The sequence below is a fragment of the Metarhizium brunneum genome, chromosome 1, assembly GCF_013426205.1.
Source record: "Metarhizium brunneum chromosome 1, complete sequence".
Lineage (NCBI taxonomy): Eukaryota > Fungi > Ascomycota > Sordariomycetes > Hypocreales > Clavicipitaceae > Metarhizium > Metarhizium brunneum.
The window spans coordinates 6,011,670-6,027,079 of NC_089422.1; the positions used below are offsets into that span (position 1 = coordinate 6,011,670).

The 15,410-nt window shown below is 47.2% G+C and overlaps 4 protein-coding genes across 4 annotated transcripts; 2 read left to right on the forward strand and 2 right to left on the reverse strand.

The window, feature by feature from the left end:
* Window positions 1–518: 518 nt before the first annotated feature.
* Window positions 519–2,348, forward strand: G6M90_00g018150 (uncharacterized protein; the record flags this gene model as incomplete). The annotated part of the gene is made up of 5 exons (XM_014693235.1): window positions 519–706; window positions 808–1,087; window positions 1,142–1,341; window positions 1,392–1,659; window positions 1,719–2,348. 5 exons carry the CDS (start codon window positions 519–521, stop codon window positions 2,346–2,348), a joined length of 1,566 nt encoding a protein of 521 aa, XP_014548721.1.
* Window positions 2,349–2,800: 452 nt separating this feature from the next.
* On the reverse strand, window positions 2,801–9,653 carry G6M90_00g018160 (uncharacterized protein; the record flags this gene model as incomplete). Its single annotated transcript, XM_066129815.1, has 3 exons — window positions 2,801–4,227; window positions 4,328–6,640; window positions 8,159–9,653. The coding sequence occupies 3 exons, from the start codon at window positions 9,651–9,653 to the stop codon at window positions 2,801–2,803; spliced, it is 5,235 nt and encodes a 1,744-aa protein (XP_065985773.1).
* A 1,007-nt stretch (window positions 9,654–10,660) lies between these two features.
* On the reverse strand, window positions 10,661–12,557 carry G6M90_00g018170 (uncharacterized protein; the record flags this gene model as incomplete). Its single annotated transcript, XM_014693233.1, has 2 exons — window positions 10,661–12,207; window positions 12,266–12,557. The coding sequence occupies 2 exons, from the start codon at window positions 12,555–12,557 to the stop codon at window positions 10,661–10,663; spliced, it is 1,839 nt and encodes a 612-aa protein (XP_014548719.1).
* Window positions 12,558–13,632: 1,075 nt separating this feature from the next.
* On the forward strand, window positions 13,633–15,317 carry G6M90_00g018180 (uncharacterized protein; the record flags this gene model as incomplete). Its single annotated transcript, XM_014693232.1, has 3 exons — window positions 13,633–14,642; window positions 14,704–14,951; window positions 15,022–15,317. 3 exons carry the CDS (start codon window positions 13,633–13,635, stop codon window positions 15,315–15,317), a joined length of 1,554 nt encoding a protein of 517 aa, XP_014548718.1.
* Window positions 15,318–15,410: the final 93 nt, after the last annotated feature.

Sequence of the window (15,410 nt, forward strand, 5' to 3'; positions counted from 1 at the left end):
AGGCGTGCGGCAAACATTGAAAGTCTAAAGCTTCGAAACATGACATGGAGGTCTGGTACCGCACGTGCGAGCAATATGCCATGCACCCATCTGCAGTGCCGCCCAGCGAGGGGCTTTAGTTGTGCCGGACCCCTGGGCGTTCTGAGACCCCACTGACCGCAGCCCTCAACTGTGTCGGGCAGGTGCCGACATCTGGACTTGCCAAGTCCCAAGTCCATCAAGCCAATGTTGAGTCAGCCATCTTTACAATTCAACCTCAACCTCAACCTCAACTCCCATCGTCACTCATCAAGCTACCGTCGCCAATCCTCGCTGGCACGCAGCCCAATGCCTCAACCGGCTGGTCCACCGACCACAGAATCAGTTGCCATCCAGCACCCGCTACTCGTCGTCACCTTGCTACAAAAGCGGTCAGCAGAATCCATCTAGCTCAAACTGCGTCGTGATACAGACTGGATCCCCCTCCTCGCCAACAACGGACATTTTAGAACGCCACCTCGCTTCATCATACCGTCGTCATGAACACCGAGCAAGGGAAGCGGGCTGAATCACTTCTGCTGAAATCGTCGCGAACGTACGGCATTCAGACGAGGAAAGACGATGTGCAGGCCGCCATCAATCATCCCCACCACGGGCCCCTGTTTGCCGAATGGGCTTTGACACATTTGACATCTGATACCCTGTTGACAGCCGACGAGCTCGACGTGTGAGTAAATTCCCATGCCGCCATATTTACTCTTTTCACTGTGAAGCGGGAGCCTGCAGTCACTGAGATACCACGGACCGTACGCTAATCTTGCATCATAGATACATGGCATTGGATAGGAATGGCCGCGTAGATCAGCTAGCCGACTTGCACGACCTTTCCGAGGTGCCGGCCGTCACTGAGGATGAGTTGACGGCTGCCGTCGAAGAGCTAAAGCGATGTACGGAGAGCATTTCCAAACAGACGGAAACACTGCGTCAACAGCAAGATGCCCTAGCCAGAATGGTAAAAACGCAAGCCGAAAATACTACTCGCCGAGAGCAATTAGAGCGTGTCCAGAGGAAAAAGCGTGAATTAGAGCGTGACCAACTTACCAAAGAAGTAAGAAAAGAAGCCATCATCTGCACGCTATGAGATTTAACATGCTATTTCAAGGTTGAGCGAATGTCCCAAGAAATCACCCTCAGAGTCACGGAGCTAAACCAGCATGGCCCAGCTCTCAATGACAGCATCGCAACCCTCCTCCAATCCGACGATAAGCTCCTATCAAGTCTCCAAAAGCTAGGATGGGAACTTGACCAACCCGATCTAGGCGAAACCCAAGACATTGAAAAACTCCGAGAAACATGCATGCGGTAAGATGACGTTGATCACAGACACCTCAAATCCGTCTAACGCCATACAGTCTAATTAAGGCAACTGTTGAAACCGTTCGTACTAAACTAGACACCATCTATTTGGAAACCCTTGTCACAGCAGAGCGATCCGGAACCGCAAAACCAGCCACAAACGAACAAGTCAAGTCTCTCCAAGATGAAGTAGAATCACTCTATTCTGAGATTCTGCCCGTCGCCCAAATGTCTATTGACCAACAGTATCTGGAACCCGCGCTCCAGACCTTATCTATGAGAAACAGCCAAAGCATAGGCAAAACGACCACATCCTTGACATATGTATGTCTTCACCGCAGACACGGCCTCACACCTGGACAAGCTAATAACACGGACCCCAGATCAATGAATGCCTCACCTACCTCGTGGATCGCATGGATAGGCTCCATGCACACGTCAAGTCACACAAGTCCCACCAAGCTGCCACTGCGGCAATAACTGCCGCCGCAAAGGCAGAAATAGCTGTTGTAATCCCCCCCAAGAAACCAAGACAAGCAATCCCTCCTTCCCCCGTTCGAACACGCAGCAATACATCCGAGGCGCGTCAACGTCGAAGATCATCCGGTGCCCAGGAAGAGTCCCCGATAGAGACTCTTCTCCAAGACCTGGCCGTGACACTGCCACCTGATTGCATCAAGCCTCAGGATCAAATCGGTTTCTTGGAGAGTGTGCTAGCTGAAAGAACCCTCAAAGGAAATGACGTGGCGAAAGGGGCGCAGGAGGGCTTCGAGATTGCCGCGCGCGCACATGTAGAAGATGCCCGACAGGCGATCCAACTCGTCCGGGATAGTCTCCTGGCTGAAAGCTCCTTCGGCACTTTGAAGCTGGTGGATCCAGATATGGATGGCTCCATTTCGGTGCTGGCGCAAGAGGTGAACAAGGCCAAAGAGAAGCTGCGGTCGCTCCAGGGTCAGAGTATTGTTGCGAGGAGCGAGAAGAGGGACGAGTTCATTCAGAGATGGGGATCGTAGAGCGCGAATATAGGTGGTGTTGCAGGGGCGCGAGATGAAACATGTTCCACTGCGGATATTAAGGAACAAGGTATATTTTGACTGGTAAGATGGTTGAGCGTTTCGTAATAGATCTGTAGAAGCTGGTACAGCGCCTACCGGGTAGTGATCAAATCTCGAGACTGCATACAGATGAGCGCTTCTTGAGACCTATTATACCACGGATAGCTCAAAATGCACTCTGTTCTCTGTTCAGCGAATTTGTTAGTGTTCATGCCAGACCACTAAGTAGCCTCAGGGAACATTTTACGTTCAAAATTCGAATAGTAAATCAAGAAAGCAAATCCATTTCACGTATCAGCTATTTGTTCCTTTAAGAATCCCACCCATCCCCATGCACAAGGTGCGCCAAAGATCCCACCGTCATCTTAGCTCCATTCCCAATATAATCAAAGCCAACGAAATCACGCTGATCAACCCTCCATTTCCACATCCTCTTCCTGCTTCACGAACATGCTCCCCTGATCCTCATTCACCTTCTCTCGCTTCACTGACCGGAGGCCATCTTTCTCAGCCTCTTCATTTCGCTTTCTCTTCTGTCGCTTGGGAAAGTCACTCTCCGTCAGGAACTCGCCGTTGAGCATCTTTCCCACATGCGTCTTTGAGATATTATTACCATAGTGCCGGACGTTTGTAATGAACGACTTTAGGAACGGGATCGGACTTGCAGCCAAATTGAGGCAATCGGGTACCTCATCACCGCCTTTGCCTCTGATAATGAACCCGTCAGAGTCCGTGTTGGTGAATGTATCATTCCATGCAATGCCGAGGTAGGTGCACACATCAGTGTACTCCTTGAAGGAGGCAAAGTAGAGCTGACCAGCGAAGAGATTGAGTTCTATTTTCAGGTGTAGAGGAACCTGGCGCTTGATCGGAGAAGTAGGGATTGTATAAAGATCCAAATCGTCAACAGGCATATACGAGCTGTTTTGTCGAGCCGCGTAGATGTGCAGTTTGGTTGTTTTTGACTTTTCTATCATTTTGTACAATGATTCGGCTTCATATGGGCTAATGATGAGCATATTTGTGATCATCCCCTTTTCACCGGCAGTGGTAAGAATGTGATGTATAGGTCTTTTGAACAAGTCGCAGTGCTCTTGGCTGGTCCCCGCGGTTTCTCTGACAACATTTGCAAAGTCTCTAGAGACTTTAAGTTGTGACGGAAAGTTTCTTAGGTCAAATTGCAAAGCAGCTGTTGTGTCAGATAGACTTGTGAAGGCTCCAATAATTCCAACTCCGTGATCTCTGAGCGTCCCAAACTTCACAAATGCTTCAACGTCTGCGTGTACTTCGTGTGTAGCTACTGAGCATATTCTGGAGCGATGCAAATGGCGTTGTTCCGTAACTTGGGCTTCAAGTTCGTGCTGTTGCTCCTGTTCTGTTTCACGCTGTTGTTCTCTCTCTTCTGAACACCCGTTGTCAACTGCACCCAGGTGTTGAAACTCTTTGAGCCGTTCGTGGATCAGAACGGCCATCTCATTATCGTCGTCCGTGGGAATATTGAAGCTATTTTGCGGCTGGTATAAGCTTTTTATAGTGCGAATGCCGGTTTCTTTGAAGGCATTTGCTGATGCTCTTCTTAGAGACATGTCTGGGGACTCGCGAATTTGGGCCCATGTTTTGGACTGCTGTACATATTGGCCTCCTTGTTTCGCCCAAATGGGCAGGAGTTGGCCAGTTTCTATTGCAGTCTGCTCAATAGACCAGTAGATGATGTCTTCAATAGACGGAGGCTGTTTAGTGCTCCGGTTTGCCGAAGCTTTGATCTGAGACTGAATATCATTCGGCACGCAATATATAACGGACTGCCCATCTCCGAGAAGCCGCATTCGCATACAGGCTAGAAAAAGGTCAGCCAAGCTCAACATAGAGGGGGAGGTGGTTACCTTGAGCTAGCTTGTCCTTAGTTAAGTTCCTTCCAAGAGTGACAGCCGCCTTACATGTTGATGGCAGCTTTAAGTCTGTTCCTCGTGAGTGAGCTTCATCTAAGAAGACGACGCACCTTTCCATCTGCCTGGCGAATGGCGATAGCTGCAAACTTTCGGTCTTTCCGTGTCTATCCAACACAGTTAAATCACCATTGTCGTCGCAGTAGATTGCAGCATCTATCATCAGGTTTCGTCCTTGTAAGATACCCAGCCAAGTCCTCGCCACCTGCTCATTTGTGAGATCAATAAGGTAGGCACCAACGTCAATGATGACTCTTATATCTGGCTCCTGGGTCGTAATCTTTTGCAAGAAATCCTCGGAGATTCTAGAACTGTTTGGAGGGTCAAGAAAGTGCGTGTGATTATGCAATCCCAGCATTTTCTCTAAAACCAAAGCATCGGTATGAGCCTGACTTATCAAGTCTTGTTGTCTCATTGTCAGCGGCAAAAGTGGTTTCAAATCGTGTGTACCGCTAAATCCAGTCGTTACCAGCTCCTTAGAGCGCCCAATATCCCAACCTGATGCTGAAATCTTTTCCGAGTATTCTCTTAATTGCTTCGGAAAGACAATGTACGACAGGTAGTAGTCAATGCAAACTCTAAGAGACCTTAAACGAGGGAATAGGTCTCGCTTGCATAGCTGAGTGTCTTCCAGATTGATTCCTTTTACATCATGCCAGGCCTTGGGTAGATCTGGAGCCGCCTTCACCCACTCTTGGTATTCGATATGCGACCGGTCAGATTGAAGGAGGTGCATGAGTGTTTCTGTCAGGTCCCTGTCATTTAGTCCGTCGTAGTAATAAGCAAGATATGTCTTAGTAATAACGGTGTCCGGTTGGCTGTATTCGGAACCTACGCTGGGCGTATCTTTTGCTCTGTAAGGCACTGCGAGATCCGTTTTCGGCATTCTGGTCTTATCAAGACCATAGTTTACACGGAAGCGATCTCGCAAGGCCGCAGACAACACTCCACAAGCAATTAAACCTCGGATAAGGTATAAGAAACTCGTCATCTGAGGTGCCCAGCATAAGTCCTTCTCAATAAACTCCCTAGTCGTTTCTTTGAGAGCTCTATTTGTCCAAAATTCGAGAATTTTTTCTTTATAAGTTGAGAATGAGCTCGTTTGAGATATAGAAAAGCCGATCAAGCCGGTGAGACAAATTTCCTCTGCGATTCTTCTCTCTAGGAGCTCCGAGGCCTCCCGAGTAACTAGAGATAGTTTGGGATATCTCCCAGGCCCCACGGGCGAAATCACTAGCCCACCAGGCATCTCTTCCACGATTGCCTCCGCTTTTTTGCAAGCGATGGTCAGAATCTGTGAAATGATAGAACAGCGCTCCCTCGCGAAATCAATTGGCTGCTCTTTACCTAGAGGGTAAACCAACTCATATCTGGGCGAAAACACATCATCGCTTTCGTCAACAATGTCTCGGCAACTATCATCCAGTAAATGTTTAATGTCGTAAAGGACTTCTCTCGCTTTCTCGGAACACTTGCTTGAATAGTCAGATATCATGAGGTTTAAAGACAAAATTTGCTCCGGTTGAACAATGAGAATGCCTTTGCTTTCCACGCAATCCTGTATAATTTTGTGGAGCTTGCCCACAGATGCCTCTGTGAGAGTCATGTTCCGAGAAATGGGAAGATGATAGATGCGTCGTCCTAATAGGCCACCAAGTCGCGCCGTCATAATTTGGGACATTTGGGCAAATTGTGACCTGGTCACAATAAGGCGAACGAGATTTCCCTTCCTGCAGAGCGACGTTGCTATTATAGGCACAATGACCGAAGACTTGCCTTCTCCCATATTAAGTTGCATAATGGAATTATGGCGATTCGGGGGATTCATCATGGCGTTGGCAAACTCAATCTGAATATCGCGAATGCTAATGTTATTCTCGACTTCAAATACTAACCATTCAGGGTGCATCATGGGGTCCCAAGTCCTAGGCTTAAGCCCATGCAATTGTTTTAGAGCATCTTTATGCGCAGTCCCTGGGAGAAGAAGCAGTCGATCCCAATTCTGCCATTTTGATAGGCGAGTAGCAAATATTGCAAGCTCTCGTTTCCATTGCAACGGCAACTGATCATTTGACGCAAGTTGTTCAACAAGGAAATGAGTGCAGACTCGGGGTAGGTTGGGTTGTATTGCCGCAGTGTTGAGTTCCGTCAAGCTGTTTTGCGGTAGTGAACCGCGAAGAAGTGCTTTTTTGATACCAAGTAAATGATCCTCAAATTCTTTCTTCGCTTCATTTCGGCGACGAAGTATCTGTGGCTGAAACTCTTGCCAGGATGCCTGCAAGAGCAGCTCTCCTTTGGCTCTTTCTAATGCTCGTCTGCTTTCATCTAGGCTTCTAGAATAGGTGACTTGATATGGAGTTGAGGCGCTTTTCTGTAACCTTTGTACGAGAGAGCAAACCCGAGAGCTTGGTTGAACGGAACCCGATGTCTTCACATGCAGAAAACTATCGATGTTGCTTGGTATTGCGGGTGGTGTGTGAACCTGGAAGACGTAACGATGGTCAACGCGGTGTACTGTCCGTTGGGGGGTTTTCTCGCTTCGTGATTCATCTAGATCTATTTTATACTTTTGAGACTTGGAATATATAAGTCCGTGCCAATTTTTGAAGTGTTCGTCAACTTTTGCATTATCGGATGCCTGCCGGAAGATGGTCTCGACGTTGGATATAACCTTGTTTTTGTTGTAATACCTTTGCAGGTCATCATGATTTTTTGGCCACTGAACCTCCATCCTGCCCCATTGTTCAATAAAAGCTTCCGCAAGTTTCGTATTTTCTTTCGTATACTCTGCTCTCGTCTTGTTCGGGCTGTCTTGTGCGCCGTTACTTCCCTGCCCCTTCCCTGTTTTTTTATTTCGCACAGTGTCTCGAAAGCTCTTTCCTGCTTGTGAAGAAATCCTCGCTGTATTAATTGCGTTTTTTAAATCAGAGGTTTTCGGCCGGTTTCCTCTGCTCAGATCAAAATTCTTAGCTTGAGGGATAGGTGGTGTTACGTCAGCTGGCAAGTATAAAGCGCCGGTGAGAATATGAACCAACTCCAAAACAACATGTGGCGAGAACGCTAGAGTAGCAATATAAAAGCTAGCTTTGTGCTTGTTGATTTCTCTTCGATTATGAATCAGCTCAGTGCATACCGAGAACCAAGTTTTAGGAAAGAACTTCCCTGGCTTATCCAGCAGGCCGGCGTGATACTCTAGCTGGATTGACTCGCCATCTTCACATGGACCACTGGTGAGCATTGTCGATGGCTCTTTTAAAGTTTTTCTTATAACAGCCAAAAAAGTTATCTGTTTAATATTCTCAAATGAGTTCGAGTAATTTCCGCGCCGACTCTTCTTCATCGCATCAGAGACTTTAAAAAGGTTTGTGAATCGCATAGTTCGTCCCGGAAAAGGATGTGATTTTACTTCGGCCTTCTGCCCATCTGTATTATCTGTGTTTTCTTTTTTTTCCTTTTTTTCTTCAACTTCGGGGTCGGTATATCCATAGTAATAACTGTCAGCTGATATTATCTCTTTCTGAATACCAGTGGCTTGAGAGTAGAACACTGAGGATCGAAGCCGAGCTCGTATGCACAGCTTGTTTTGCCTATCACTATCTACCTCAGGATAGGCTTTGTTGATAGAAATTGTTGGCTCGAAAATACGGTATCTCGAACACCTGTTCACTATTTGTTTGAAAAGTTCTGCGAAATCTGGGTGGTGTGCGAGTGGACTGAGACCGTTTACCCGGACGACGTACTGGCGTTTTAGTCCATTCTTCGGGGTTGATATTTTCCACTGCTCGCTGAGTTTGCCTATTTTTTGTAGTAGCTTAAACATACCTGGGGATACAGCTCTGGGAGAATTAATTTCTGCGGAGCGGACTATTTGTAAAGCTCGCTCGGTGCCTGTGTATCCGGTGAAAGGGTCAGGCACACAACCAGAAGTGTATCCATGAAGAAGTGCTAGACGAAGTATGCTCTCAAAATCTCTCCCGCAAAGTTTCCCCAGGTAGGTGTCCAATTCGTAAGCGTATACTTTCCCACAACTTGGCACATCAATAGTAACGAATACATGGGTATCATTCATCTCTGGAGTGGCGAGATTAAGTTCACCCTCGGGAATAAGCAAAAGCCTGTGGGATCTTTCATCACGTAAGACTAGCTTTTGGTGCAAGCCAATGAGAGTGTCAATATCTTGACAAGAGTCAACCCACATGCCCTGGTACTGCCGTGAGAGGATACGCGAAGATTTCTCTTCTATGTAGAACTCTAGTTGAAGCCTGGGTAGATGGACTTCCAGGTGTTTAGTGCGAGGAAAATAGACGATGTGTATATCCTCTGGCTCCGCTAGAGAGGCAAAAGCGTCCGTAACTTGTTTCGATGCTTCACGAGCCGTATCAACCAGAAGACCACCACTTGGTTCAGCCAGCTGCCAATAGTCGCCAACTTTATGCAGCACCCAATTCGTGCCTTCGTGTTTCCACGGTAAGTGTTTTGGGCGAAACTCAATGACCATATTTCTACCTTTTCTGAAAAGCCAATGGACGTGCTTCTCAAAAAATTCGTTAGGTAGCGCTTTATGGAATAGCCGTCCAGGAACGAGGTCATATTGACAGCCACTATCTGCTGTAGCAGCAATGATGAAGTCAGGATTCTCTTCGCATCCTAGGCTTTCTTGGAAAGACTCTGGTGTCGCTAATAGACCCAATGAAACGTCATGGCCATGTATTTTGTGTACAGTTTGATACTGCATGCCTTTCTCACTACACTCATTGACGTCAAGTCGTGCATGGCCGAAAAATGTAGAGTATGCTTCATGTTCCTCAATGTCCCGGGGAAGTTTGCCCGATGGTAACCCATTTACTAGGAACTCAGCAGTCAGGACATTGAAGTAATCCCTTCTATGCTCTGTCGAACCAGGAATTCGCCTCTTCGTAAATACCCAATGGAATTCTGTTACCAGCCACGGTTGTGGATCATGTAACGTCCCTGTGTTCCGGCAATGGCCAATCGCTGTATCGAGGCACTTGGTTGTAGTTATTGTGTTCAGGAGAGCTTCAATTCCTGTATAAGTAATGCGTTTCCAAGTAAGGAACCAAATAGCGTGCAGTTGGTCCTCGGGATCGACCGTGTGGATGTTTTCCCTGATCATGATGGAGCATTCTATAAAGATAGCAACATTCTCCTCGGCGCTCAGCAATTCAAGAAGGCATTCTTCTCCAACGTCAAACGTTGCGACACAAATCAAAGCGACCTCCGCTGCTTTCTGGATGAAGCTCTCCTTTTCGGAGTTTTCAACTTGGACATACCAGTGTTTCGCAGCTGCGTCATCCATTGTTTTGCGACATGGCGACAATTCGATAAGCAAATCCAACTTGATTCAACCGAACCACCATGAAAGCTTGATACAATTCTCGTGAGAAGTAAAACAAGAGTCCACAGTATTATAGTTGCTTCCCAATTGTTCTTAATTCTGTCCAACTCCTGTTGAATCAAGGTCACGAGCTTTTGAACAAATACGGGGTCCTCTAGGGATTGATGGGCCTCGGCAAGCAACAGGCCTGATAAAGGACCTACCTGAGTAGAAATTTGTAGAAATATAAGAGCCGTCTCCTGTCGCTTGAAGTCGATCGTGGGGCTGGCCAACTGTCGCAAGATGTTAGTCCACCTTGTATGGTGACCTAGGGGAGCTAGAGCAAGCGATCTAAACTCCTCCTGCGAGATGTGGGCAGGGCATTCTTGCAAGTCACTTATGACGGAGTTGGCCAGTTGTGCTTGGCTTTGCTGAGTGGATGGAGTAACAAAACGTTGCAGGGATGCAACTGAGCAGGGCAGCTGAACAGTGCAACGCTTAACGAGAGTTGGAGGTGGGAATTCGGCAATGACCGAACCCGTGGATATATCGAAATATTCCCAATTATGCCTATGATTTATAATAATATTTTCTTTTGTTAGATCTGGACGTATTTTTATTGTCGTCATTTTGGGTTCTGATGCACTTGACAGCACGACTCGGGAGTCGTCCGCGGTTTGTTGGTACTTCGAAAGCCATTTTTTAATTCCAGGAGTGTGTTGCAGATTATAAAAGTAGTTGGATAGCAGAAGCCTCTTATTGGTTGCGTTATTGGTAGTGTCAGCCCTTCTGGCTAGAACATCCGTGAGGAAAAATATGGTGAAATCCCTCCAAGCAGAAAATGACTGTGATGCTAGGAGTTCAAATACCAAGTTCTTCTTCTCTGATTCTTCTTTCGGTAATATTTTTTCATATGTATCGATCTTCATTTCCAGTGCCTGTCTTTTGCTTTGACATCTGGCGCAAGGGTCGTCAGTCCTTGGAGCATCCTAATCTTCCGAATCAGACGCTCCCTCACAACCAGCATCGCAATGACCATCATGATACTCTTGCATCAGTCGGCTGTAATCCTCAATCTGTTGCTCAAGCTCTTCAATCTTCTCACTTTCTTTATCCTTGTCGTATTTTATGAGAGTTTTAAGTAATTTCTTGCAATTTGGATCGTTCTCAAAGGCTTTCACCGCAAACGACTGGTTTCCGCCAAGACCATCGAACACAAAAGTCTCATATTGAGAATGTTCCTGTCGATCTTTTAGATAGCCTTCTGCGGTTTTTAATTGCCCAACATCTGTGTTGGAGCTCAGCAAAAGTGAGGACCATATGTTATCAGGAACTGGAGGCTTGTAGCATTTTAATTCTGGCGTATCCGCTGCCGCTAATTTATCGCAAGCCACCCAGAGCACAAGAATCCTAAGCAACATGGCTGAATTTTCTTTTGGGTTATTAACATAGGCTCTTTTTGCAATTTTGAAGTACTGAAACGCTCGATTTTTGATTGTGTTGCAGGCGTCTCCCTCTGTACCATGTTCGTTGAGCCAAATATCCAGGTGCTTATCTATCCAATACTCAAATGCGAATAGATAGAAGATGGTATACTCCTTTGCTTCTTCCGCAAGCGCAAGCGACGCAAAAGTGTTTTTATCTGTTAATCGCAGCTGCGACACTGGGTGATATGAGCCGCTTGTCGCTGCACTTTGGCGGTGAGCAATGCTCTTGACAAATAGATTCAAGTTGGGGATCTCGAAAAGGGTATCTGCTTCGATTGCTGATAGGTTAAATGGCGAAATTTCCAGAGAAATTTGATGTCTCTTGATGATTTTCTGCCAATTTCGACTCAGTACTTCGTTTGCATTGTTCAAAACGGCCGTGACTGCTTCCATCCACTTCTCATCTTCAGTAAGCTCGAGTTTTCGCTTGCGTCTGCAAACTTTGGAGTAGATACAGTGAATAGTTTCACTTTGTAACTCTCCTTCGCAAGCTTTCTCCAAAACTTGAGACATGAAGAATATTAAGAACTTTTTGTATAGGATGGACTTTCCATCTTGCCGGCTCAAGATTAACTGAGAAGTGACGCGCAGGAAAAGCCAAAAGGGTGAGCGTCTCCAACACTGGTTGGAACCATTTGTGCCTATTACCTCTTCTCTAGTGTGCTTACAAATTCTGCGATGCTCTGATTGTATCCCCTTATTCACTAACTCGATATATAGCAGCTCGGTTATATTTGTTGGGGAAGGGACGTCCTCGCTGGCGGCAGCAGCTTCTCGAAACCCATGGCCCTTGGAGGTTGTTATACCTTCCCAACTCATCCGTGACATGGTTGATGAGATGAAGTCAAAAAAGTCACAAGTGTTTATATCGTCAGTCGGAATAGAGGCAGAACATTCAGGAAAGTGTCGGACAATGCGGCCGGACGCTTCGACGATTGTCTCATTGTCCGGAGTAAGCCCCCAAAAATCGAAAATCGCGTTCCCTCCTCGTCCATGTAGCAGGATCCCAGCATTTTGAGCTTGAACATAAACAGGTAGATACGATATCTCTGCATGTTTGGTGAGACCGATGCTTAAGACGAGATGGGGAGGCGTTTCGACACTTACCTTGACCTATGACTTTCTGTGATGCTGTGCGAAGTTTGTCGCTATGAAGACTTCCATCTTCTTTTCGAATGCTCTGAAGGATTTGAAGAGCAGTTACTAGCTGATTTACCATGCTTCGCTCGCTGTTATTACAGAGCGAAACAAAGTCTTCTGTTGACGATAGAAACAAGCCGAGGAGGTGGCTATCGCATGACTCTTTGTCTGGCCTACTGGGAAGCCCAAGTGGTAGGAACACATGATTTACCATGTATCCAAGAGTTGTGCTTCCGTTGGGGGGATCAAGGTCATCCATGTTGTCGGATAGATCTTGTCTCGAGGGCTGGCTCCCCAGAGTGGGAGACGAGTCGGCGAGGGGCTTCAAGGGAAGTCGCTCAGTGTTTCAAGTTGAAATCGAGATGAGTAGAATGATGAATGACGCTGAGGTGCTTGTGGAAGTGAACAAGGTAGGACTTCGATCAGAAAGCTGAAGAACGGCGTGCATGCGTGCGTGCGTGAGTGTGTTTGAAGTCATCCGGTGTGGTGAGTAGGAGAGGAAGAGACCTTTGAGCGGAAGCCTCGAGATGTCTGGTTTTATACTTTCTTGTTGGCACACCACCGGTCCGTTGAGGGAGGCTCACAGCTGGCAGCCAACTGGTAGCTCCAGGCTCCAGCTCTGCGCAGACCAACTACTTAAGTACAGAATCCAGATGTCCTCTCCTTCTCTATAACAAAGTTGATGACCGCCAGGCTGGGGGCGAAGTTCCTCCACCAGCTCTGTCCACCGAGGCTGGCTTTTTTTCTTTTTCCATCATGACTTCTTAAAATAGTGTTTGTAGAGAGATCAAAATTTTCGGCTAGGATGGGTTTCCAGCAGCGGAGTAAACACCAATGCACAGCCCCGATATGCTGTCCGGTAAACTATCTAGTTACTCAAGTATGCTTATTTCCTCGCACAATACTTACATCATGCTCCGCCGACGGCGGTGGTTGTGTTGATAGTCACAGACTCACATGCACAGCAGGTTAAATGGTTTTCACGAAAGCAAAAAAAGTGGGGACTCTGCAAGACCTGGCTTGCTTAGAGTCTTGGACCAACTTCACTCAACGCCGGAACCTCACCATTTGCAATGCTACTCCATATATCCGTTATATGCGCGTGCTTTGTTGATTATGTCAATGAATAGCTTCAGTGCCACAGAAACGTCAACGAAACGATACGATATTTGAGGCTTCTCCGCCCGTGCTGATGTGGGACATGGTGCTTGGAAATGCCCCAAAGAGCTTCTGTCGGGGGGGGACAAACTGCTCAACCTGTCAAGACCAAGGGTACGCAGGGGGGCTCACATGAGACTTTGCACCTGGCCACGCCAGTTGGAGGGATGAGCAATATGCAAAGACAAGACGAAGCCTTATCGGTGCCAACACCGCCAGAGTTTCTGCCGGCCAACTCCTCACTCGTTGACAACCTACCGCTCACGTTGCCGAACACGTTATCAGTGTCCAAGGTCAAGGGCATAACCGTCATTGTTACCCTTGCAGGCATTAGTTTCCTCAATACTATGGGCTCCGGTATCCTTATTGCCGCCCTGCCTCGAATTGCATCAGATGTTGAGCTTTCCGATGCTTTGATCCTATGGCCAGCAGCAGTCTATGCCCTTGCGGCAGGCTGTCTTCTTCTTATCTTTGGCGCAGCTGCGGACGCAATTGGGGCCAAAATTGTGTGGATAACTGGAAGTTATCTCTTCGTCGTTTTCACCGTTGCATTGGGCCTGGCAAATACTGGTCTCCAAGTCATTCTGTTTCGAACATTCTTGGGTGTCGCCATATCTATGTGCTTACCTACGGCTGTGAGTCTCATTACGAATACGTTTCCTAAAGGGACTTGGAGGAATGTAGCTTTCGCGATGAACGGCATGGGACAACCGCTTGGCTATGCACTGGGATTGGTGCTCGGCGGTATTTTCACGGATTCGATTGGTTGGCGGTGGGCATATTACATGATGGCTATCATCAATTTTGTCCTTTCGACAGCTTCTATTTGGTCCCTTCCAGACGTGGAGCCGGGAGGCGAGAAGAGATGGACGAAGCGGCTGGCGGAGGACATAGATTGGGCGGGCGCGGCCATCATGAGTGTTGCTTTGGGATTGCTGTTGTATGCCCTGGCAACAATCACAACGTCGTATGCAAGCATCAAGGGTCCCGGAACCATTGCTTGCCTAGTAGTTTCGGTAATTCTGCTAGTTATGTTCCCTATGTGGATGAACTATCAGACGAACAGGGGACGACCGGCGTTGATTCCGAATAGTTTGTGGAAGAATGCTCCGTTTACCACTATCTGCCTGTCAGTCTTTTTTTGCTGGGCGGCTTTGAATGGGATTGAGTACTTTACAACTCTCTAGTAAGACCAAAAGCCAAGCGTCACGGGAGATGCCGAGGGATTTAGCTAACAGGAGGAATAGTTTTCAGCAAGTAGAAGGCCTACCGGCCTTGCAAAGCTCCCTTCGTTTCCTCCCTCACGTTATCATGGGAATATGCGTCAATGCGGCCACGGCATATCTTATTTCGCGAGTTCAAGTGCAGACTCTTGCGGTAGTTTCAGCTTTGATCACCGTGGTAGCTCCGGCTCTGATGGCTACTATCAAGGTTGGCGAAAATTACTGGTATGCCCCATTTTGGGCATTGTTTCTGTCCCCTGTCAACCCGGACGGTAGGTTTCTGCCTGCATTCCTTTTATTATTGTGATGAAATAATCTGATGCTGATGCGCCGATGATGCAGTACTCTTCACAGTATCAAATCTCATCATATCCGATGCATTCCCTGTCGACACGCAATCTCTAGCAGGCGGTGTTTTTAGTGAGGTGTCACAGTTTGGAAATTCGGTTGGTCTTGCTGTGACAGCAGCCATAGCTGCGTCAGTAACCGAGCACTCAGGCTCCAAGGATACTAGAATTGCTTTGATGGATGGCTTCCGAGCTGCCTTTTGGACTATTTTTGTTGGTGCGGCTGGAGTAGCTGTTATTTGTTTCTTCGGGTTGAGGAGGGGTGGATTCATTGGGAAGAAGGATAATTAATAGTAAAGACATGCTATAACATGAAAGGATAAGAAAAGCTAAGTATAAGGACGGGCGTGCGGATAGAATGGGGCGAGGCCATCCCATCATAGG